Raw genomic sequence first — 23,543 nt, forward strand, 5'->3', positions numbered from 1 at the left:
AGCAATTCAGGGTGGCTCAGTTGGTTAAGTGGCTGCCTTCGGCTCGGGTCAAGATCCCAAGGTCCTGGGATCGAGCCCCGTGTCAGGGTCCCTGCTCAGTGGGGAGCCTGCTTCTCCCTCTCCCTCTGCCTGCTGCTCCCCCAGCTTGTGCACTCTCTCTCTGTCAAATAAATAAATAAAATCTTAAAAAAAAAAAAAGACCCAGCAATTCTATTTCTAGGGATGTGCTCAAGAGAAATCAAAATATGTATTCACACAAATACGTGTGCATAAATGTTCACAGCAATTTTTTTCGCAGCAGCCAAAAGGCGAAAACAACCCAAATGTCCATCAACTGATGAATGGAGAAATAAAATGTAGCATATCCATGCATTAGAATATTATTTGGCAATAAGAAGAAATAAAATACTGGCACATGCTGTAACATGGACGAATCTAAAAACATGTTAAATGATGCAAGCTAGTCACAAAAGACTATATATTGTATGATTGCATTTATACGATATGTCCAGAATAGGCAAATCTGTAAAGACATAAAGTAGATCAGTAGTTGCCTGCAGCTGGGCTAGTGGGTGGGAAATGTTGAGTGACTACCAATGGGTATGGTTTTCTTTCTGGAGTGATGAAAATGTTTTAAAATATTGTAGTGGTGTTGGTTGTACAACACTATGAATATACTAAAAGCCATTGAATTTTATACTTTAAATGGGTGAATTGTATAGTATGTAAAGTATGTCTCAATAAAGCTGTATATATCTATATCTATCTATCTATATATCTTCGTATATCTTTAATGTATCAGGAAAAATATTAGTTTAATAGACCAAAAGAGGGGCACCTGGGTGGCTCAGTGGGTTAAAGCCTCTGCCTTCGGCTCAGGTCGTGATCCCAGGGTCCTGGGATCAAGCCCCATGTCGGGCTCTCTGTCAGCGGGGAGACTGCTTCCCTTCCTCTCTCTCTGCCTGCCTCTCTGCCTACTTGTTATCTCTGTCAAATAAATAAATAAAATCTTAAAAAAAAAAAATAGACCTCAGGCGCCTGGGTGGCTCAGTGGGTTAAGCCGCTGCCTTCAGCTCAGGTCATGATCTCAGGGTCCTGGGATCGAGTCCCGCATCGGGCTCTCTGCTCAGCAGGGAGCCTGCTTCCCTCTCTCTCTGCCTGCCTCTATGCCTGCTTGTGATCTCTGTCTGTCGAATAAACAAATAAAATCTTAAAAAAAAATAGACCAAAAGAGCCATATTATTTTAATATATATTAATTCTCCTACTATATTTCTGTGTTTTAGCCTTCCCACTTTTTCCTCTGAAATTGTCCTTTATGTATTTATCTATTAAGAAGCCCCTTTTTTAAAACTTGTTTTATATTAGTTATACAGGGATGCCTGGGTGGCTCAGTTGGTTAAGCGACTGCCTTCAGTTCAGGTCATGATCCTGGAGTCCCAGGACTGAGTCCCGCATCATGCTCCCAGCTCAATGGGGAGTCTGCTTCTCCCTCTGACCTTCTCCTCTCTCATGTGCTCTCTCACTCTCTCTCGCTCTCAAATAAATAAAATCTTTTTAAAAATTTTATCTTAGTTATACAAAAAGTGTAGCTCATATTTGTGTAAGATGTATAAATATATGGAATTTGCATAATATGTAAACGTATATTTCCCAGTATATCTACTTTTTTTGCATGGAGAAGGGGGAGCATGGATCTAGTTTGGTTTTTTATTTTTTTATTTTTATTTTTATTTTTTTAAGATTTTATTTATTTGTCAGAGAGAAAAAGAGAGCCTACGTTGGGGAAACAGCAGGCAGAGGGAGAAGCAGGCAGAGATAGAAGCAGACTCCCTGCTGAGCAAGGAGTCTCCTGTGGGATTTAATCCTACAACCCTGGGATCGTGACACTTTACTGACTGACCCATCCAGGCATCCCTGGCTTTTTATTTATAGACACACATACCAAAGCTCTAAATTTACTCTGTATGTAGTCAGATTGATCACTCTTTTTTTTTTTCATTCCGGTGAAATTCACTCTTTACCTTTCAATTATACTTGCAAGTTTATCCTCCCCACCCATAGTCTTAGAAGGTTTATGAATACAATTTCATCTACTTTCTTCTGGTTTTATTTGCTTACATTTAGCTCTTTAATCTTTAATTTTATGATACGTTAGGATCTTTTTGTTTTGGCTTTTTAAGTTGTTAGCCATACAGACTTTATTACCTTCTAACTGTTCCCCATCTCTAGTCCTATACACTATACCAAGCTAATCTTATTTTAAAAAACAGATCTAGGGGCGCCTGGGTGGCTCAGTTGGTTGGACGACTGCCTTCGGCTCGGGTCATGACCCTGGAGTCCCGGGATCGAGTCCCACATCGGGCTCCCAGCTCCATGGGGAGTCTGCTTCTCCCTCTGATCTTCTCCACGCTCATGTTCTCTCTCACTGTCTCTCTCTGAAATAAATAAATAAAATCTTTAAAAAAAAAAAACACCAAAACAGATCTAGGGTGCCTGGGTGGCTCAGTTGATTAATCGACTGCCTTCAGCTCAGGTCATGATCCTGGAGTCTCAGGATCGAGTCCCGCATCAGGCTCCCAGCTCCATGGGGAGTCTGCGTCTCCCTCTGACCTTCTCCTCGCTCATGTTGTCTCTTACTGTCTCTCTCTTGAACAAACAAATAAAATCTTAAAAACAACAACAACAAAAAAACAGATCTAAATACTTCACTTCTCTGTTCAAAAACTGCTGGTGGCTTCCCATTCCCAATAAAATTAAGTCAAACTTCTCAGCCTGTCATTCAAAACTCTCTACAATATAGGAGGGCTGTGGAGGGCAGTCTTGCTGATTTCTTCTCTCCCATACCATTCCTTCTCTCGACACCCCAAAAGGCTACAGTGCACCCTTTGCTGCTACAGACCCACTTAACTTGCTCAGTTGCCTTCTCCCCAGATCCTCCTGCTTCAGTACCTTCCCTAAAACTTTCCCTCGACTTAGAATGTCCGTAGGTCCTCACCGAAATCACTTGCCACAGCTCTCCCTCTCTTCAGTAGTCACAACCAATTTCACCTCCAGCAAGAAGCCTTCTCAGATCTCTGGTCAAAACATATTTCTTGGGGCACCTGGGTGGCTCAGTGGATTAAAGCCTCTGCCTTCGGCTCAGGTCATGATCTCAGGGTCCTGGGATCAAGTCCCACATCGGGCTTTCTGCTCAGCAGGGAGCCTGCTTCCCCCTCTCTCTGCCTGCTTGTGATCTCTGTCAAATAAATGAATAAAATCTTTTTTAAAAAGTTCATATAAAAAAAAAACTTCACGTTAAACCACTTCACTTTTATGAAAGACGTCCATTACTATCTATTTTCAACAACTGAAAAACGTCTGAAGATTTTCACTTTTGGTGCACCTGGGTGGCACAATTAGGCACCTGACTCTTGGTTTCAGCTCAGGTCACGATCTCAGGATTGTGAGATCAAGCCCTACATGGGCTCCATGCTCAGTGCAGAGTCTGCTTAGGAATCTCTCTCACTCACTCACTCACAAAAATAGACAAACAAGCAAACAAATCTTAAAAAAAAAAAAAGCCTGAAACATTATTTTATTGATTTATTTTTTTTATTTGACGGAGAGAGATCACAAGTAGGCAGAGAGGCAGGCAAAGAGAGAGGAAGGGAAGCAGGCTCCCTGCTGAGCAGAGAGCCGATGCAGAACTCGATCCCAGGACCCTGAGATCATGACCTGAGCTAAAGGCAGCGGCTTAACCCACTGAGCCACCCAGGCGCCCTGAAACATTATTTTTTGAGTCTAGGAATCATCAAAAAATATTTCCATATAAATTACGGTCATTGCTTCTTTCCTTTATACCATTTTTGTTACAGGTTGCATAGGAATGCTCTACTTTTGGATAGTGGGGGAAATCTGTACATATGGCAAAGATAAATATATAAAAAGGGGAAAAGAATGATGGAATGATGGGGAGAGGAGTGGGATGGGGATGGACAACAGATTTCCGTTATTTCCAAGGTCCTAACTTTCATGTTGATGAGATCTTGCAACAGTATTATAAATAAATAAATGTGTCCTGTGCGTGGAACAGTGAAAGGAATGTGTCATGAACCAAAGTTATGATTAATCTAATTCTGTGCACCTGATATCCTTAAAGGAAAAGAAGAGAAATTATGGTCACCTTCTCCAAACAAATTTACTCATTTGGGAGTGATGGTGAGAAGATTCTTCCCCCCTCAACCCTCTCTAGGGTTTTTCTCCACGGGCTGTCTCCCTGGTTTCTCCTCCTGCAAAGGTGAGCCGGTGGGGCAGCAGGGAGGGGAGTAATCCAGGATTTGGCTACTCCAGGAAAAGGGTCCTGGAACTGGTGGGAAAATGGACCCTTCCCAAGGCTGAAATGGGAACCTGGAGATGTAGGTCAGCTTCTATTTCTATCCAGCTTCTCCCACTCTCCAGTCTAGGAAGGGCAAGTATGTAGTTTCCCACCCATTTCCTGTTCCGCTTCATCAAAGACCTCAGGGTGGGGGTGGGGAGGAGCCTTAGAGGGGAGTCCTGAGAGATGGGGCCTCACGGTAGGTAGTTGTAAGGATTCTGGATACTGGGGACCTGGGACTAGCACGTGTCAAACCCAGCATTCTTTTTTTTTTTTTTTTTTTTTAAAGATTTTATTTATTTATTTGACAGAGAGAAATCACAAGTAGATGGAGAGGCAGGCAGAGAGAGAGAGAGGGAAGCAGGCTCCCTGCTGAGCAGAGAGCCCGATACGGGACTCGATCCCAGGACCCTGAGATCATGACCTGAGCCGAAGGCAGCGGCTTAACCCACTGAGCCACCCAGGCGCCCCCAAACCCAGCATTCTTAAAGTTCAGCTTAGAACTAGTGGGCTGCTGACTCAAAACATTTTACATACTCCTTCCTTTCAGCCTGGCTCAGAACACTCCTAGGCCATTTTCACCACTTCTTGCTCCTCCTTCGCTTGCCTTCCCTGCCCATTCTTCTTCCAGGTTGTAGCTCCAATCCTGTACCCTCACTTCAACTTCTACCAATCCCCAAGATAAGGCCCTGCTTTGTGAAATAAGTGTTAGGGGAAGGCCCTGGAGGATCAGCTTAGACCTTTTCACCTTGCGATAAGGGACTTGAGGTCAGATTGAACTGAGCTGGTCTGGCTGGGCTGGAATCTTAACTTTGGGGAAGGGGTTAGATAGAGGTCAGGATGGGGCACCTGGGTGGCTCAGTGGGTTAAGCCACTGCCTTCGGCTCAGGTCATGATCTCGGGGTCCTGGGATCGAGTCCCGCATTGGGCTCTCTGCTGGGGGGGGGGGGAGCCTGCTTCCTCCTCTCTCTCTCTCTCTGCCTGCCTCTCTGCCTACTTGTGATCTCTGTCTGTCAAATAAAAAAAAAAATAGATAGAGGTCAGGATGAATTGGGCTAAGAATATAAAAGAGGTGCTGGAGGTTGTGCTGGGATTCTGATGAAAGGGGGTAGAGGTCAGACTGGATTGAGCTAGAATAGAAACATAAAGAAGGAGCTTGGTTCAGGCTGATCTTGGGGTCTGGAGGTTGAGGGCTGGTGTCTTTGCACTGGGACTGGTACACAGATGGGCTGAACCACGCTTTTTAGCATCATGCTGGGCGCTGGGGCTGGGCCTAAAGGGATTTCCGTTCCCCCCACCCTAGCAATTCCTCCAGACTAAGGGCCTTCCCCAGAGGGGCCACTGGGGCAAATGGGGAGGACCCAGGGGAGGAGCCGGAACTAGGGTTCCAGAGGAAGTCGCTGGCCACTATGCTTCCTGAGTTCAAAAAGTGGGTTCCCTTGTCTCTCTGGCTCACTGCCTTCCCCCAAGCAGGGCAGAGTCCAGGCAATCTACCTCTTTGCATGACCACTGCCTCTTCCAAAACACACACACATACACACACACAGAGATATGAACCTGCAACTTGGTCACACACTTGCTGGCACAGCAGCCCCATAACACAACACAATACTGCCAAGCCATGCATTCGACAACATGCCCTCATTTACATACTTGTAGCCTCCCATTCACACCCAGCAGTCAGGCCTTCTCTGCTTTGTTCAGCACCCTATCTCTACCACTTCGAGTTAGGCCTGGCACCTAGAGAGGGCTCAATGAACAAATAAATCCACCAAGATAAGTCCCATAAACAAATGCTTAGATAAGCCTACATACAGTCGCACATGCAGTGTTCCATTACATACCCATATCCAAGCCCTCTCCCAGCCCTGTGGCCACATACATAGACCAGCACACACTCGGACAAGAAAGCTGGCTATACACACACCTAGTTCCAAATGTGATTACACTGCAGATAGGTGTTTGCTAGCACTCCCAGGGTGATCTGGCTGGTAAATGTCCATCAGGTCAGGCCTGCAGAGGAATGAAGTGGGAATGTGCACAAATGCAGGCGTTGGGGTCCTGAGGCAATGGGCAGCAAGGAGCTGGGTTGGCAGCAGAAAGAGCCAAGGTAACTGTGTGGACTGGAGAGGGGGTAAGAAGGGTCATGTAGTCCTTTCCTCTGGTTTCTCCCTGCCCGCTGGAGAGGTGAGAGTAGAGGTACAGGTCTTTGAGGCTACTTCAAATCCAAAGACTTTAGTGGGGGAATAGTCTGAGAGGCTGGATTCCCCTGCTTGGCATGAAGAGCCTGGGCAGTGGAATTGGTGGGTGCTAAGATCCCACCCCTCAACCGACAGCAGGGTCTCCCTGTCTTGCCCATCTTCTTTAATGGTTAGAGAGAAGAGGACTTGGGAGGAGTAACCACCTGGAAAGGAGTCTGAAAAGCAGTCTATTCTTCCTTCTACCCAAGGAGCTTCCGGCTGCCCCTAGCAATTGCACTTAGGCACCCTCCGTGTCCCCACCCAAAGTCAGCAAGCAGACAACCCAGTTACTCTCATACTTCCTCATCTCTAGGACCTAACACCAGGGGACACCAGCTCAGGGAGCTCAGCTGGGCTGGCAGGCTGGAGGCTGGGTAGGGACAGGAATCTCAGACAAAAATAGGACCAAGTCTCCCAGTCATTCTAACCACCCAAAGCTCCTCCAACCCAAGCCTAGGCAAGGACCCTGGCCCTGACCCCCTCCCCCAAAAGTCTGATACAGGGCCTTCCATCCCAGGAAAACTGCCTCAGGAAGGCCACTGGTCCGGCAGGCCCAGGGCAGTTGGGGGTGAGGAACAACTGACCCAGGGGACAAGGAAGTCAGCTTTTGAGGGAGACAAGGGCCAGTCTGGGACAGGAGGAGCAAGGGCAGAAGAGTGAGGGGAAATGTGAGATAAGACTGAAGGGGGATCCATAAGCAATTCCTACTTCCTTCCTAATAACTGATTTTAGGGACCATAGGAGGAGCGGGGGTGCGGGAAAAGACTGCTTGGGACTAAATTTTAGGCATCAATGATCAAGACAACACTCTCAAACCAAAAAGTCTCTTTATTGATCGGTACCATACATGACTCAAATGGCCCAAAAAAAAAAAAAAAAAAAAAAAAAAAAAAAAAAAAAAAAAAGGTATTACATTTGGGGTGGGACATCCATCTTCCCCACCCCTTCCCTCAGCTCCTGACACAATATCCTCTCAACAGTGGCAGCTGGAGTGAAGGAAACTGGGTGCGGGGGACCCCAGAATCCAGAAGGAAGAGTAGGGGAGAGAGGTGGTGCTAACACTTCTGGAACTGGCCACAGGAAAAGGCAGCGAAGCCACAGAGCTGGGCCCACACCCATGGGACCCTACTCCTGGCCTCACCCTGGGCCCAGAGCCTCCGAGTGTCCAACTGTGAAACAGAGCTGAGGATCCTGGCTGCTTCCCCCCTCCCTTCTACGAGGAAGGGGATGGAAGCGATATTGGAGATGAAGACCCTTCACTTCGGCTGGGGACTAGAGATCTATTGCTCCCAGGTGGGCTTAGGGCTAGGACACCCTCCGTGGCTCCTTCCCCTCGGTGGAGGACAGGGGAGGACTAGATACACAGTCTGAGGAGCTGGGGGGAAGAGAGTACTGGAGCAAGTGGATGAGCCCCACCCCCTCCATCCCATGCCTGCCCAACTGAGACAAAACAAAAAACAGCAACAAACACGGTGCTCCCTTCCCTCCACACTTCCTAAGGGAGGGCGCCTCCCTTCCCCTCATCCAAGTCGGCTGCTCTAGTGGAGGACTTGTAAGAACATACACACCATGGGGGAGGGGGTTGGGGATGGAACAGTGGGAGTCACAAGCACTAGGACAGCAGGCCAGAGTCCTGGAGGATGGAGAGATGGAGACAACAGCAGGGGGTTGTCACAAAGATGAGGCCATCAATGGCCTCCTACCCCAAGGCATGCCTTCCCCAACTCCAGTCACCCCAGAGAAAAGGGAAGAGAGATGGCAAAGTATGTCCTTGGTCTGAAGCTCTCCAACTGTAAAAAAATGGCAATGCACACCTCCACCCCCACACTCACCTCCGCCTGGGCCCCAAGCCCCACATCTGCCAGGAGTAGGGAGGTAGCTGGACTTTTTAATAAGGGAAAAAGGGGGTACGTGAGTGATTTTTTTTTAAACTTACATTTTTAATAATATTATTTTTTAAAAAACTTGGGAGCTGGGATAGGTGGCTGCAGGGAGGAGCCAGAGCTTCAGCCCTCTACTACCAGCCACCTAGGGGAAGGCTTAGGAAAGGGGCACTCAACCAAGCCCCATAACTTTAAGTCCCTAAGGGTTGTGGGATAAACAACCCCAGGCTTGAAGGGGGTGGGATCAGGAGGATGGGGAACCCAGAACCTGGGGTGAAGATGGAGGCAAATGCCCTGGGGGATGGTCAGGACATTTCTGAAAGGCCCAGGGTCCACGCAGGCATCCACATGAGTAACCCCTTCCCCCAAAAGGCTCTGCAGAGGCCAGGCCCAGCCCAGGGCCACTGGGGGGCAAATCTTGGCACCTGCCCCCAGCGAGTCCAGTTCCTCCCTGAAGTGGGTGGATGGAGGCTGCCCATTTTAGATGCTCAGTCTCTTCATTCTGTCTTCTGCTCCCTGGGGCTGCGAGGGGTGGGGCAGGCAGGCAGGGCACTGGGTGGCCATGGCAAGGCCTTTACTGGGAGGCCTGTGACGTGGGGTTCTCCGATTTGCTTTCTTGGCTGGATGGAGGCTTGCTGTTCCAGGGGCTGTTGGCGCCCAGGGCGGGGGAGTTGTTAAAGCTGTCCTCGTCGTCAATGCCGTTGGCCGCGTCAAACTGGGTGTTCTCCAGCCGGGTGATGAGCCTCTCGTCCTCGTCCCCGAACTCCCCGCCCATCAGGGTGGGCTCCCCCACCACCATCACATCCTGAGAGTGGCGGAGGTCCCCAAACATAATCGGGGCAGGGGCTCGCCCGGCCCAGGGCAGCAGAGAGCCCCAATACCCACCCAGGAAACTCAATACCCCCAAGCCCTTCTCACCCCAATTTAAAACCCCAACTCCTTTGACACCCTCAGTCCCTGGAATCCTTCCCAATGAAGGACTGCAGAGCGTCACAGCCTTTAACCCACAAACACTAGGTTCTAGGAGAAGTCAATCTACTCCCCTGGCTCCCTAGTTCATCTCCCCCAAACTTCAGAGGGCTCCTAAACCTCGTCCACATGTAAGACAGAGGAAGCAGATAGCAAAACACCAATGGGGAAAGTGTGTGCATGTGCATATGTGCATATTCTAGAATTACACACGTTCAAATTCGTGTGTCCCTCTGTCAGTGTGTGTCTAATGGTATGTGTGCCTCCAAGCTGTCTCTCCTGAACATCCACGTTCTCATGGCTGTCTCTGTCCCTTCGTGTCCTATGTTCTGAGTCTGTGATCACAACCATGCCATGGGACTGACAAGGACTCTCATCAGTGACAGGAGCCAGCCCATGCTGGCAGAGTACACCAGAAAAACTGTCTTTGCTTCTATGCCTGCTAGTGAGCTCAGGCTGGGGCAGGGTCAAGGGTTAGGGGTCAGCAGTAGGGCAGCCCAGAAGAGAGAAGAAAGCCGAGATGCTTACAGGTACCTGGCTGGAGAGGGCGAAGGTGCTGGCTGGGCTTTTCTTCTTGCTGTTGCTGTTGTTGGTGTTGCCGCCCCCCGAGCTCATGGTGCTGCCCCCTGACATCTTTCGTTTCCGCCGCTTGCTGGGCTGCTGCCGTGCGGGCTCCGCTGTGCCAAGAAAAGGAGATTTAGGAGGGGAAAGGCCTCCAGTCCCTTGCTCCCCATTCTGGTCCCTAAAGAGCTTGAGCCTACCCTGATCCCAATCTCGCAGAGCCAGGAGTGAGGAAGGGGCTTTTCCAGGGGACGGAACCAGGGGCGGGGAGTGCCACTGGGTCCCAGTAAGAGCAGGGGCAGGTGGAAGGCACTTACCGGGGGGTGCTACCATGCGCTGCCACTTCTGGAAAAGGCAGGTCTTGAGGCAATCACGGGGGCTGAGGCTGTAGGTCTTGTGGCGGGACATGAGCTCCTGCATGGGCTCGAGTATCACACAGAGCTGAGGGGAGACCACGAGGTGGCTTGTCAGGGGAGAGCTGACTTGGAGCAGACACCCAGTGGGATGGGCAGAAACTGCGCAATCAAGGACTCACTCGGAGGTAGTTGAGAGTGGAATTGGACAGCCCACACCGGGTGATATTTTTGGAGAGCTGATCCAGCATCTGGGGGTCCTGGGCCTAGGTGAGGAGGAGGAAGAGAACACTAGCACCTGGGCTGTACCTGCTCATCTGATCTATCACATGAGCCTTGTGATGCTCCTGAGGGAGAAGAGGAGCTGCTATGAAACCCATTCTTTAGACGGAGATACTCTAACCCTCTGTCTGAGGTCACGGTCACAAAACGCCAGACCCTGTTCCAGCCACCCTCCCCAGTGCCTGCCCTCAACCCTGGCAGCCTGGGTGCTGCCTACAACTCACATGCATGGCAAGGATGCTGCGGGGGATGAGCTCTCGGTGCTGCCGGATGCTGAAGTGCCACGTCTTTATCCGCATCATGTCGTCAAACATGAACTCTAGGTACAACCGGCCCTCCACACACACCTGGAGACAAGCTTGTCACGTCCCTGCCCCCTCCCCACGTACCTGAAAGTGCACCTGTTCTCACGTTTGCCCACAACCCTCCCACTGAATACACTTCTGCCACCTGCCCATGAATTTGGGCGCATAACTGACCAAGATCACATGCTCACACATCTGTCAACCACCCCCCCCACATACACACGCACAGCAGCAATGCTAAATAGACCCTTGTCCTCTTCCCAAGTAGCTAGTGATACACTCATCTGCTATAAGCTCAATGAGGGCAGGTTCTCTTTCACTGGTGCACCCCTGCGGCCCAGAAAACTGTCACGTGCGAACTCTGTAAAGGCCTGATGGAGGCTGTGCGTGCCTACCCTCCCTTCCCGTCTTGGCACTTCCTGTTCTGCCTCCCTGGGGAACAGCTGAGCATATTTTGGGAGAAAGGAGGGGAATCAAACCCAAGTGCTTCAGTGTTCCACATCCAGCTGGGCTGCTGACCTGGGTGAACATGGGTTTGCCGTGCTGGGTCACCATGCTGCCTTGGTCACAGTCGAGGGACACAAAGTTGCTGTGGAATGCCTCCTTGGGATGCTTAAGCACATAGTACAGCTCCGTAGCACCCCCTTCAAAGATGCTGCGGAAGTAGCGTGGGATCAAGGTCCGGCCAATGGCTGTAGAGATGGGACAAACTCAATAGAACAGAAGGACTTCCAAAGGGGTCAGGCAGATGCCATCATTGCCAAAACAGACCCCCGGAGACAAATACCTACTCCCAGTCCTTAGATGGACACAGGAGGTATTACTCTCACAGTAGAACCAGCAGGACCCCCAGAGGCCACTCACTATATCTCTTTGGTCCATCCTCCAGGCAGAAAGTGATGGTTAACATGGCATCATCCTCAAAGAACTCAGTTGTGAAAGCATCCCACCAGAGATTGTCACACTCCTAAGGAGCACAGGGCAGGATATTTGTATGTTTGTGTGTGTGTGTGTGTGTGTGTGTGTTAGAAGACAACCCACAGGGGTTCTCAGATGGTCCTCCCCCTCCCAGCCCTCTTCCCCTGGTCATACCTCTGTCCAGTTTTGAAGCCGTTTGTTAAGCTCAAATATTCTGTAGTCAGTTTGGTTGCCATATGGTGTGTGCCTCCTGGGGGAAGTGAAGAAGGGAGGTCAGTAGGAAAAGAGCATTCCCACCCCACCCCCCACTTCTGCCTTCAGCCATATAATAGAAAGCACCTCCCTCCTTACTGGACTCCACTTACCCAATCCCAGGCTCCAGGTATGTAGGCGGGTACATGGGAGTTGGGCTGTGTAAGGGAAGAGGCTATGAGAATGGGGTGGAAGACAGGAATTATTGGGGAGTGCCACTCCCTCCCCCTTTCAGGCAGGATCCCATCTGAAGAAGAGATGGGAAGTGGGTAAGACTCACCCCACATCCCGATCTAGCATGGTGCCGGGATGGAAGGGGGGGAAGGCGTTGCCGTTCGGGGGCTCCTTCGGTGAGTACAGCTTGAACGACTTTGAGGAACAACCTGGAAGGCAAAGGAAGAAAGGGTCCTCTGAGTCCCAGGATCTTTCCTGGAAGTCTCCTAGACTGTGCGGACAAGGACTAGTCTTCTAGAGCCCCCAGAGTGGGTGGACTGGGGATAGGGATGACCCAAAGGAACATGTACCTCTGCTTCTAAATCTAGCTTCAATTTTGTTTTATCATGAAACTAGAAGTACTCAGCCCTAATAACCAAGACCACATTTCTTCATGTGGCTGAGCCCTGGATAACAGAATTGAAATTGGGAAGAAATGTCGATACTATGAAATAAATGAATATCCAAACATTAGACTCTAATTTTGATAAATCCCCTTTTCAGCTATATTATATTGTTCAATCATCACAACGACCTTGTGAGGTAGCAGGGTCAACTATAAAAATCCCCATTTTACAGATGAGGCAACAGGAAGTTCAAGGGGTCTTGCCAAAATCACAGAGCTAGTAACTGTGGCAGAGCTAGGACTTGGGCCTAGATCTGATTCCCATATCCTGTAGTATTTCTACCCCTCTATTGCCCTCTAGAGACCAAGCTGGGGGAGGGGATACTGGTGTGTGGGTGTGTGTGTGTGTGTGTGTGAAATTTGCCAACTCCCTGCCCCTCCTCCCCACCCCAGGGTCTCAGGAGGGCAGGGGATAGAAAGATAAAGGGGAGTGGGTGCCTGCTGGGTGCCTCCCACCAGATAACCAGTTGGGCCTTCTGCCTCCTCTACCAACGGCCACTCCCTTATCAGCCCAGCCCCCTCCCCCACACCCACCATGGGTCTAGCATTGTCTCCAAACCAGAAACCTAAAGCCTCAACCTCCTTTCATGTCTGAGACTTGTAGTAGAGAAAAGAGACAGACGGGCCTCCAATGAATTCCACTCTACTTACAAATCTAGGCCTGGGAAGGAACCTAGGCTTCCAGGGGCTCCGTCTATGAGGTTAACTAGACAGAGGTCTCTGCTTATGTTCTCTATGCACGGGCACACGTGTCCCCTATCCACCTCAATGAGCAGCACACTACTCCTGGTGTACTATTTCCTGGAAATCTTACATTCATAATTGGATATGAACCAGGCACCCCTGCAATCCTATCTTCCCCCTTTCTACCAGAGAGGAGGGGAAACTGAGGCACAGGAAGGAAGGTCTTAGCACCTAGGTGCTTCCTGGCATCCCTAGAACTTGATTATGTTTGGAAGGGTGACCATATTGGCTGTATCTAACCCCCCCTCCCCAAATTAGATGCAAAATCTATTTTGTTCCTTAGGGAAACAGACAAAAGAAGACCCTGTGCCAACATGCATCATTTAATTATCTCTCCAGGGCCCCCTCCTCAAAATATGGGCAAAAGGAGGGTCCCAAAGGGGCCTACACTACACAGTTCCTGAAGGTGCCAAGACTCAGAGCCTGTGTGTGCCTGTACACGCGTGTGCCTCATCCTGCCTAGCAGGCTTCCACCCTCAGCTCGCCCTGACATGCCTACCAAGAGCTGGAACCCAGCAGCCCCAGGCAGGACCAGGGCTCCTGCAACAGGCCCTTGCCCAGTGCATGATCTCTCACAGGCCATATCCACATGCTCCCAGCACAGCACACAGCCTTCACATGCCCGTCTAGACTGAATGAGGAGCCTGTATCCTTAGGAAAGAGACAGTCCTCCCCGCCGCCCCCCTCACCAGTCCCAAGTCTCCCCACTCCATAGATGGGTAGACTAAGGCCATGTAAGAACCCCCAGCTCCCAGAGACTACCAAAGGCCAGGTCTGGCCAATGAACCCAAGAGTCTAGATTATAAGACCTGGTCCTTGCCCCCTTCCTAGGCCATCCGTTCCCCAAAAGCATCACCGCCTCTGCCCCCCAGTTTCAGGGCTACTTGATTGTGTCAGCTGAAGACCCTCAGAAGATAGGAAGCACACCTGGGTTCCTCTCTAATTCTGAAAAAAGTTTCAGAGCTTCAGTTTCTCTGACCAGAGACCTGGCAGACATTGCCTGGGGCTGGGTAACAATTCTGAAGAGCTAAAGCCCAAAGCTCTGAGGCCTCTGTTTATACCTCCAGTGAATGGACACAAACAAACTCAGCATCTCTTCAGAGCCATAGCAACTCCCAGTAGCCCTAGCACAAGGGCTTGGGAGTGAGAAGAGAAGGGGAGGGAACATCACCCAGACCATCTGTCCCTGTTGCTGCCTGTCCGCAGCAGCAGGGGTAGAGGGAGCAAAGAGGGGGTGGGGGTGAAGGGGATGTGTCATCAGCCTTGGAGTCTTACATAGCCCCCCCCAACCCCGCACACGCACAACCCCTAGCAATCTGGGAGCCCTTAGGAGGAGGAAAAAGAGAGGTAGAGCCCAGAACTAGTAAAGTTTTCTCAGAATGGAAGCTGCATCCTAGGGCTGAGGGGGGCACCTCCAGCTGGGCATTTCCATGGTAACCAGCCTGACCTAAGGGCAGGCCCCCTCCCTTTGGGGGCTGACCACAGGTCAGCAAGCCTGAGAGCCCTGGCCTCTATGAGCTGGGGCACCTCTCCCCCAGCTAAGCATACCAGGCCAGGGCCAGACCCAGGATCTTCCACCCACTCCCAACAGGCTTGCAGGGTGCCCAGACTTACCTGGGAGAACTGAGGGGGCCAGGAGAGGTGCAGGGAGCAGCTGGAAGCCCAGAAGGGCCTTGGCAGGGGTGAGGACTGAGGGGGCCAACTTCAGCCGCTCATGTCCCGAGTGGGACAGGCAGGCCTGGCTGGGAGCTCCACTCTGCCGGCCGCACAAAGACTCGCACGCACAGCCTTGGCCCGCCCCGCGGCGGCCACAGCCCCGGGGGAAAGTTACAATGGCCACTGGGCCGGGGGCTGGGGGCCAGGGGGCCGGCCTGGGGGGCGGGGGGCCGCGGGGAGTCCGGAGCCTTCTTTGTTTGCAAGGTTTCCCTCAACAATGGCTGCTCCGCTCTTTCCTCTCTCCTCCTCCTCCTCCTCGGCTCTCCCCGCCGCCGCCTCTCGCTGCCTCTGCCTCCAAGCAGCCCGCCCGCCCTCCCCAGGCCAGCAGGCCCCTCCACCGGGGCACCAGGACAGGCAGGGCCCGGAACTCACACTCACTCACACTTGCACAAGCACAGACACACGCAGCGCCCGCCGGCTCCCTTCCTTTTCTCCCTTTCTATCCCTCCCTCCCCGCTCGCTCTCGGATCTCCGAGCCTCTCTCAGAATGAGGCCCCAGGGCGGGCGGAGGGTGGAGCTGCCCCCACCGGCCCCGCCCCCTCCCTGCGAGGAAAGAGGAAGAGGGAGAGAGGGAGGGAGGGAGGGAGAGACGGAGGCAGGCAGGGAGGACTGCTGAGAAAAACAAAAGAGAGACAGAGACCGAGAGAGACAGAGGGAGAGATGGAGACAGAACAGATTGGGCCTGGAGAGACCTGGATGGAGGGGAGGTGTGTGAGGCCAGGAACTGAAATGCCCCCAACCCCCAGCCCCAAGCCTGGTGCTCCGGGCTGAGCAGGCTAGCCAGAGCCACTGGCAGGGATGGAAAAGGGTGCTCTCCTCTCTGAAGACTCCCAGTATCTTCAAACTGCCTCCCCAACATCCCCCAAATCTCTCTTCCTCTCCCCCTGTGATATTCCAGGTTGGAAGGCTGGCCGGAGCTGCCACCCTGGGCTTCCGCCCCTGGTGAAATCCCAGAGCAGCTGGGGGGAGCCTCCAGGGGGTTATTTTTGACAGAGACACACTCTGCTTCAGTGGGTAAACAGTGACTGGAGGGAGGGGGACATTCCAAGCTCCCTCTCCCCAACCCAGCTAAGTTCCTAACCCCCTTCCCTAACCCCCACCACCAGAGTCTCATGGGTGCAAGGGAAAGAGGCACTGTCACAGCTAGGGAAGGCCAATTTGCCCATCTAGCAGTCCCCAGAAAGGACCTAGTGTGCTGCTGAGTCCTACCCTCATCCCAGGGGGAAAAAAATGGTATGTGGTTACTGAAGTAGGGCCTGCTTTCTAATGCAACGGGGAAATCCCAAGACAGGAAGTGTTTCTAAAACTTGGATAGTGGTCCAGACCCTACTACCTGGACAGATAGGAAAAAGGAAACACACACACACACACACACACACACACACACACACAGGAGGGGGTGAAGCCATACAGACCTCCTATTGCTTTGCAATTTGAGTCTCTATTCCTTATTCCCTGCCCTGCCCCACCCCCAAGCACACTCGCACAGCCCCACGGCAAGGTTTCTCATGACAGTCACCCTGGCTGACTTGCAGTCCTACTGCACCTGGCTCCCTGAACACCCTTCACAATGAATAACACCTCTTCCTTTCACCTAAATCAGACCTGATACAGACTTCAACCTGCGACATACCTCAAAAACCAAATAAACCCAAACCCAAGACACACACACACACATACATAGTCTATGACAGCCCTGACTTCTGTACACACTGGGACCTGCGACACATGCCCTTTGACCCCCAACATACACACCCCAAGCTGCATTATACCCCCCAAACCTGTGACAGACTATTATATACACAACCTGATCGTCTATTACCCAGGGACTTACCCCATACACCACCCTCCCTGAAACCTGCACACCATTCTCCATCCTGTTCTGACCGAAGGATATGCTCCAGCTTTCACAAACACTGAAATCTATGACATTCAGCCAGACCCTGAAACATACTGCCTACCACCAGGAACTGAAATATTCCACTGACTCCCAAATAAACAGCCCAACTCTGAGATGACCACACTTCTCCCCTAGTGACAGGACAATTCCTGTCATTTGTTTCATGCCTTTAAACTTCCCAGAGTGCATTCATAAGGCAGTACATCAAGAGATCCCTACTGAATACAGGGCCAAATACGATGCGAACTTGAGCAGATTATAGTGAAACAGGAGGGCCTGAACTGGAACCCTGGACTTCTAGCCCCACTCATACAAGCCCAGCCCTGGGGCACGGCAGCCATTCCCATTCCCTTCCCCCTCCAAGGAATGGCCACTCCAGGTTCCAAAAGACTGTCTACATGAGGAAGAGGGATGGGTGTGTGTGTGTGTGCTCTGGCTTCTGCCCCCAGTTTAGAGCTCAGAACCTCCACCCAGTTTGTCTCCTCAAATTTCAGAAAGGCCCCCAAATACCAAGAAATATCGGGACTCTGGCCCATCACTCAAAAAGGGGCCCCGCTCCTGGTTCCCCTTCTCTAGCAAGTCTGCTCCTTTCTCAATTCTGACTTAATTCCCCCACTTATACAGGAGCAAAAGAGGTCCAGCTAAAGAAACAAGTCGAAGTTAGAAGGCCCTAAAATTGGTGGGGCAGGGAAGGGGAGGGTGCAGTGGGGAGAAAGCACAGAGCAGCAAAGAATGACAAAGGTGATGAAGGAGAGAAGAGCACCCGTCTTGGAGGTGGAACTCCGAAGGGCAGCAGCCTGTCCCAGCCCACAGGATAAGGTACCAGCACTGCCCCCTGCCCGGGCCCCTGGGGCTCCCTGACCCAGGCCTCCAGTGTGCCTGCCCCCCTTCCTTTGTCTGTGCCCGGCCTCCCGTTGGCCTGGCGCTCTGCCATCCTCCTCTCCTGGCTCCCAGCCGCCACCACTGCTGCCTCCTCCCCTCCCCCTACTCCTCCCTGCCTTAACCCTTCTGAGCCACATGCTGCCCCAGACAGGCCCAGGCTCTCTCAGCAACCTGCCCTGCCCCGGTGATGCCCCTTAGCAGAGGTTCTCCCTGCTCCTGACCAAAGCTTCAGAAGCTATTACCTACTCCAAAAGCATTATGGGAGCTGGGGGCGGGTAGAGGTGTGTATGTCTGTGTCTTGTGGTGTTTCCTTCCGCGTTTGCATGTGTGTGGGTCTGCGTGTGCTCTGGCTTCCCTCAGTCACATGTGTGGGGCATGTGCTGTCTCTGCTGGGCTGGGGGAGGAGGAGGAGCCGGGAGACAGCAGAGCACAAAGGAGAGACTCAGACAGGCAGGCAGGCAGCAGGCAGGCGGCCTGCCAGGGCGCCTCGGCCCCCACCCCAGGCCTGCTCAAGTGTGGGGGGTGTATCTGGGCCCGGACTGTACATGCTGCCATGATGCCCTTGTGTTCAACCATGTGCTCCCACCCATCCAAACAAGCCTGGTCCCCTCCCTTACTCCAACTCCCAACATTCCCCACCCCCAGGCCACTCCAAGGCCCCTCCCCATTTGGTTCTCCTTGAAGTCTAACCTCCATCCACTCTCTGTGCTATCAATCCAAAAGACTTCTTCACATTCAGGAAAAAAACTCCTCACTCATAGCCACCGTTTGCCCCCCTTTCCTCCAGCCAGGAGTGTCACCCAGACACACAAAAGGAGCATGTCTTTTGAGGCATTGACTGAAGCTGTCCCCCACCACACACACACACCCCTGTGCATGGGTCCTCTTCCCATCCCCATGCTGCTCTCAGGGAAACTGAGGGGGAAACTTTATCCTTTCTCCTCCTGGACCCAGGCACCCTGCCTCAACTTTAGGACCAACCTCTTATTTACCTCTAGCCTGACAACCCTTCCATACACACCTCCTACCCACTATTTGTAGGAACTATGAATCGAAATACAAGACTCAGCCCTCTAGCTTGTTCAGAGCCTTAGTTTCTGCTAAGTTCCTGTGTGGTGATGGAGGATGAAGGCCATGGGGAGAACTCACCGTGTGGATGGATCTGAATGGATACCCAGCATAGGGCAATTACAAAGAAAATACATACATAAACATGCACACCAAGCTGGTAGGAGCAGGAAGGGCCAGGCAGGATTCCAGCTTGGTGAGCTCTTCCCTTTCCTCCACTCCCCCACCCTCTGCAGCAGGAGCCAGGGGTTCCCACACCCAGATATTCCAGGATCCTCAGGCTCTCTCTACTAGTCCTCCCTTCCTTAAGGACTCCCCCATGGCCCCTAAACGTCAGCTTCAGCAGGCACTTTCAATGTGTGCCCAGCCCAGCTTGGCCTGTGTCACATGATTTTCAAGGAAGCTTTAGCACTGGCAGTTCCCCTTGGGGATTGTGTGTATATGTTTGTTTGTGAGTGTGTATGTCTGTGTGTGTGGTGCGTAGTGGGGATTCAGTTGTGGAGTATGGGGCTCCCCAGAGAACAGGGCTTGTGGAGAAGCCAAGGATCCAAACCAAGCTAGATGCTGGGACACCTGACTTTCAGAAGAAAGCTAACTCCGGCCTGGGACAAGAGGAGGTCCTGCACATAATTCAAAAACCCAGAGTCCTGAGGAGGAGGATAAACAATGTTCTGAGGACCTCTGAATACTACCTCTCCAGTGACATAGCCTCTCTCTTTCCTTCTGGCAGTGAGGCAGAGCCTTCCCCCTCCCCATGAAAAAACTCAGACCCAGGCTGTCACTAGCAGGAGCTGGTAAGTGTTTTGGGGAGACAGGGATCTGGGCCCGAGTCCTCTTCCAAGTTCTCACTCTGGGGTCAAGTATTGCTCCCCTGAACTTGACTCCCACAAATCACTCTATTTCCTAACTTGCTTTTAGCCACCATATTACCCCTCCCACTAGGGTGGAGATGCCAGACCCCGAGGGCCCAATTATCTGCACCCCCCCTCCCCAGGGTACCTCTTGTCCCTCAGGAGGGCTAACCTCGCCTGGCAACAGGCAGGAAAATTTGGAAGGAGGGGGCAAGATGGGCCCCAATCAATCCCTCCCCCCAAACACAGTCCACAGAAACAGCCTGGAGGGGGGCTATCACAGGAAAAGTAAGAGAGAATAGGCAGCAGGGAGGGGGGGGGCAACCCAAACCAGCCAATCACAACTCTATGATGACCTGAGGGGGGGGTCAAAAGTCCAGACTCACTTCTGATTGGCTAACACCCTGGAATTCTGGGAATTTCTGCCCCCCCAAGCCCCTCCTCAATTAGCGTCCCCCACCAAAACACACACACACACACACACACACAGCCCCTCCCCCCCGCCACGGACACACTGACTACCCCTAGCACCCCCTTCCCTGCCTCTGAGCTTCTACGTATCTGCATTTGAGGGCCCTCCCCCGGAGTAAGGCCCCGCATACCCCTCACAGCCCCCGACCTCCGCCATGCCATCGACGCTCCCCACACAAGTTCTCGCCAAACAAGGGGTGAGGGATCTGTCGGGAGGGCTTGGGAGGGAGGGGCCGGGCGGCCGCGCGCCCCACTCACCAGGACAGGCACAGCCCACTGACATCTTCACATCGCCCGCCGCTGGGGGCCCAGCCGAGTCACGGTGCCCGCCCCGCGCGGGGACAGGCCGGGCATGAGCCGCCGCCGCCGCCCGCGGCCCCGCTGCCCTCGCCGCCGGCCCGGCCCGGCCCGGCTTCGGCCCGGAGCTGGCGGCCCCTGGCTGCAGCGAGGGGCCTGTCAGGCGCCGCGCAGACAGGAAGGAAGCCAGGCAGGAAGGCGAGCTGCCTCTGCGTGTGTGCGCGCGGGTGTGCGTCTCCGGAGTGTGTGTCCGTGTGTGCGCGTGTGCGTGTGCGTGTCTGTGCGCTCCCGCCGCCCTCCCCGCCGCCAATGCCGCCGCCGCCGCTCACCCCCTCTCCCTCCCGCGTTCGCTCGCACTCTCGCTGTCGTCCGCGCTCGCTCTCCAGCCCCAGGCGGGCTGGGCCGGGCTTTATTAATATGCTAATTGCCTGCTAGTGGGAGGGGAGAGCCGTGTCAAAGTGACCCGGGCGAGCGCGGAGCGAGTGGCGACGTGCGTGCGCTGCGCGGCGGGCGGGCGGAGAGGGGCCGGGAGCGTTGAGGGAACGGCATGCATGTGACGCAGCTTTTAAAAAAGGAGACGGAGGCTGAGACCCCAGAGGGGAAGGGCGGGGGGGGGAGAAAGAAGAGGCGAAGCCTAGCGTTTGGTGTCCATTCTCCGGGTGCCGCCGAGTTGGGAGCGTAGCTGAACCGGAGCGGGAGCCGGGACTGGAGGAGGCGGAGCCAGGGTGGGCCTTGAGGTGTAGCTCTCCCCTCCACCTCCGGCGCGCTCGGGGAAGGAAAAGGGACTGGCGACACCCCCTTCCTCCCCCTCGCTCACGCTCTCTGAGACCCCAGTCTTATTCTGGAAAGCCTTTAAATCCCATCCCCTTCCCCTCCCCCCCCAACCTGGGCGGGGAAAGCACTCTCCTAATTCCTGTAGCAACCCAGCTCACCTCCTCCCTAAATTAACCACCCTTCCCGCGCCTGCTAAACCAGTTAGGACTAGAGCCAAAAGGGTTAATTAAGTGGGGTCCCCCCCTCCCCCGCCTAAGGGCTGGGATCTGCATTTTGCTGGGGGGGGGGGCAGTGGAATGACCGCCAGGTTGGGCTGGGGAGGGGGTAATCCGCAGGCCTGCCTTCCCCATTGCGGGCTCTGACTCATCAGTGAAGACACTCTCCTCCCTTCCCCCTTTCTCCATCCAGTCTGGGCCTCCCCCCCCTACTCCCCCCTCGCCTACAGGCTGCTCTCCTTTGGGGGCCTGGCGACTGGGGAGAACAGGAAGGAGACCCCTCCAGTGACCCCTACCCGTAGGGGCTGAGGCGTTGGTGGGGGGGGTGGGAAGGATGAAAGTCAGCCTGTTCAGTGTAACGAACACTTCTTCCCCAAGGAGGAGCCTCCCAACCTTCAGGCACTCCTCAAGGACTCCCCAGCCCAGCCCTAGGAAGGGGGGGGGCCTCCATCTCCATCCCTTCCCAAAAGCCCAGCCTTAGCAGCCTCATAAACAGGAAATACCTATTAGCAGGGAAGAGGGAGGGGAAGGGAGCTGTTTGGGAGAGCTGGCCCTTTTCCTTCTGGGGGGTCCCCAGCTGCCAGCTTAACCTTTAAGGTGGGCTCTGGAAGTAGACACTGGGGACCTGGGCTGGTGTCCCCTCTAGGGCATCTGGCCCAGACTGGGTAGGGGATCCTCCTCACCTTTGTAATTTGAGGGGGGCGGGGGGTGGGGGGGGATGCCTGATTGCTCTCACTCCTGCCCAGAGTTTGCACAGCTGGCTTGACCAGGTGGGGGAGGTTGCAGATGTGGAGGTTCAAGTGTTTATGAGACCCCCTTCTCTCCACCTTTGTTTTTGCTGAGGGAGCATGAAATGATGGGGAGATGCATAGTCTGGGGATTGAAAAGAGGGCCTGGGGGCGCCTGGCTGGCTCAGTGGGTTGAGCTTCTCTCCCTTTGGCTCAGGTCGTGAATCTCGGGGATCCTGGGATCAAGCCCCAAGTAGAGTTCTCTGGTCAGTGGGGAGCCTGCTTTCCCCTCTCTCTCTGCCTGCCTCTCTGCCTACTTGTGATATCTCTCTCTCTCAAATAAAATCTAAACAGAAAAAAAAAAAGAGGGCCTGCTTAGAGAGGCAGACCCCTTCCATATGCTTAGGAGAGGGTGGAGGAGGGGAGCTGTGATCATAGCCACACTCTTAAGGCCTGCATTCCCAACCACCTTGTGGATTCCCCCACTCCAGGGGTGGGAGGGGAGGGGGGAGCTGTAGAGACCTGACTGAAGCCAGGTGTTTCTTTGGCAGCATCCCCTGCCTGTATCTATCTCCTCACATTCCCCCAGGCAGAGGTCAGCACTAGAGGGAGTAAGGGGAATCTAAAACAACAGAGCCCACACCTGGAATTTGGGATACCGAGTTTTGAATTCCAGCTTTGCCTCTCTTTAGAGCAAATGATGAGACAACTGACTTCCCTACTCTGAGCTCTGGACTTACCTTCTGTAACTGGTACCTGCAGCTTGGTGAGAATCAATAGTCAAGGTATGTCCAGTCACCTAGCCTGATGCCAGCCATGTAGTCAGTTCTCAGTATACTTTAGGGCTGGATTGGACTGGAGGATTAGAAATAGTGTGGAGGAGGGGCACCTGGGTGGCTCAGTGGGTTAAAGCCTCTGCCTTCGCTCATGATCCCAGGGTCCTGGGATCAAGCCCGCCTTCTGGCTCTCTGCTCAGCAGGGAGCCTGCTTTCCCCTCTCTCTCTGACTGCCTCTCTGCCTACTTGTGATCTCTGTCTGTCAAATAAATAAATAAAATATTTAAAAAAAAGAAAGAAAGAAATAGTGTGGAGGAGAGGGACTGCTTGCTTTGAATCTTTTCTTTCTCTACTGTCCATGAGATTGCCTTCCCCCAATCTTG

The 23,543-nt window shown here is 52.9% G+C and overlaps 1 protein-coding gene across 4 annotated transcripts; it reads right to left on the minus strand.

Moving 5' to 3' along the window:
• Positions 1–7,406: 7,406 nt before the first annotated feature.
• LDB1 (LIM domain binding 1) lies at positions 7,407–20,942 on the minus strand. 4 transcript variants are annotated; one of them, XM_044240362.1, is made up of 11 exons: positions 20,629–20,942; positions 12,400–12,502; positions 12,233–12,277; positions 12,042–12,117; positions 11,814–11,916; positions 11,469–11,641; positions 10,869–10,991; positions 10,545–10,628; positions 10,327–10,450; positions 9,983–10,125; positions 7,407–9,284 (listed from the first exon to the last, which is right to left on the minus strand). In XM_044240362.1, the coding sequence occupies exons 1-11, from the start codon at positions 20,651–20,653 to the stop codon at positions 9,054–9,056; spliced, it is 1,230 nt and encodes a 409-aa protein (XP_044096297.1). In that variant the 5' UTR covers positions 20,654–20,942; the 3' UTR covers positions 7,407–9,053. The 4 variants fall into 4 exon arrangements, with proteins under 4 accessions (XP_044096297.1, XP_044096299.1, XP_044096298.1 ...); XM_044240364.1 differs by having other exon boundaries at positions 9,977–10,125; positions 20,629–20,759; XM_044240363.1 differs by lacking the exon at positions 20,629–20,942 and adding an exon at positions 15,097–15,405 and having other exon boundaries at positions 9,977–10,125.
• Positions 20,943–23,543: the final 2,601 nt, after the last annotated feature.

This window comes from Neovison vison, chromosome 2, assembly GCF_020171115.1.
Source record: "Neovison vison isolate M4711 chromosome 2, ASM_NN_V1, whole genome shotgun sequence".
Classification (NCBI taxonomy): Eukaryota; Metazoa; Chordata; class Mammalia; order Carnivora; family Mustelidae; genus Neogale; species Neogale vison.

Excerpts from the sequence above, each read along its gene's own strand:
- LDB1 (XM_044240364.1), bottom strand. The coding sequence starts at position 20,653 with ATGTCAGTGGGCTGTGCCTGTCCTG. Across the intron at positions 11,917-12,041 it reads GGCTTCAAAACTGGACAGAG|GAGTGTGACAATCTCTGGTG; the intron begins GTATGACCAGGG and ends TGTGCTCCTTAG. Across the intron at positions 10,992-11,468 it reads GCAAACCCATGTTCACCCAG|GTGTGTGTGGAGGGCCGGTT; the intron begins GTCAGCAGCCCA and ends GCTTGTCTCCAG.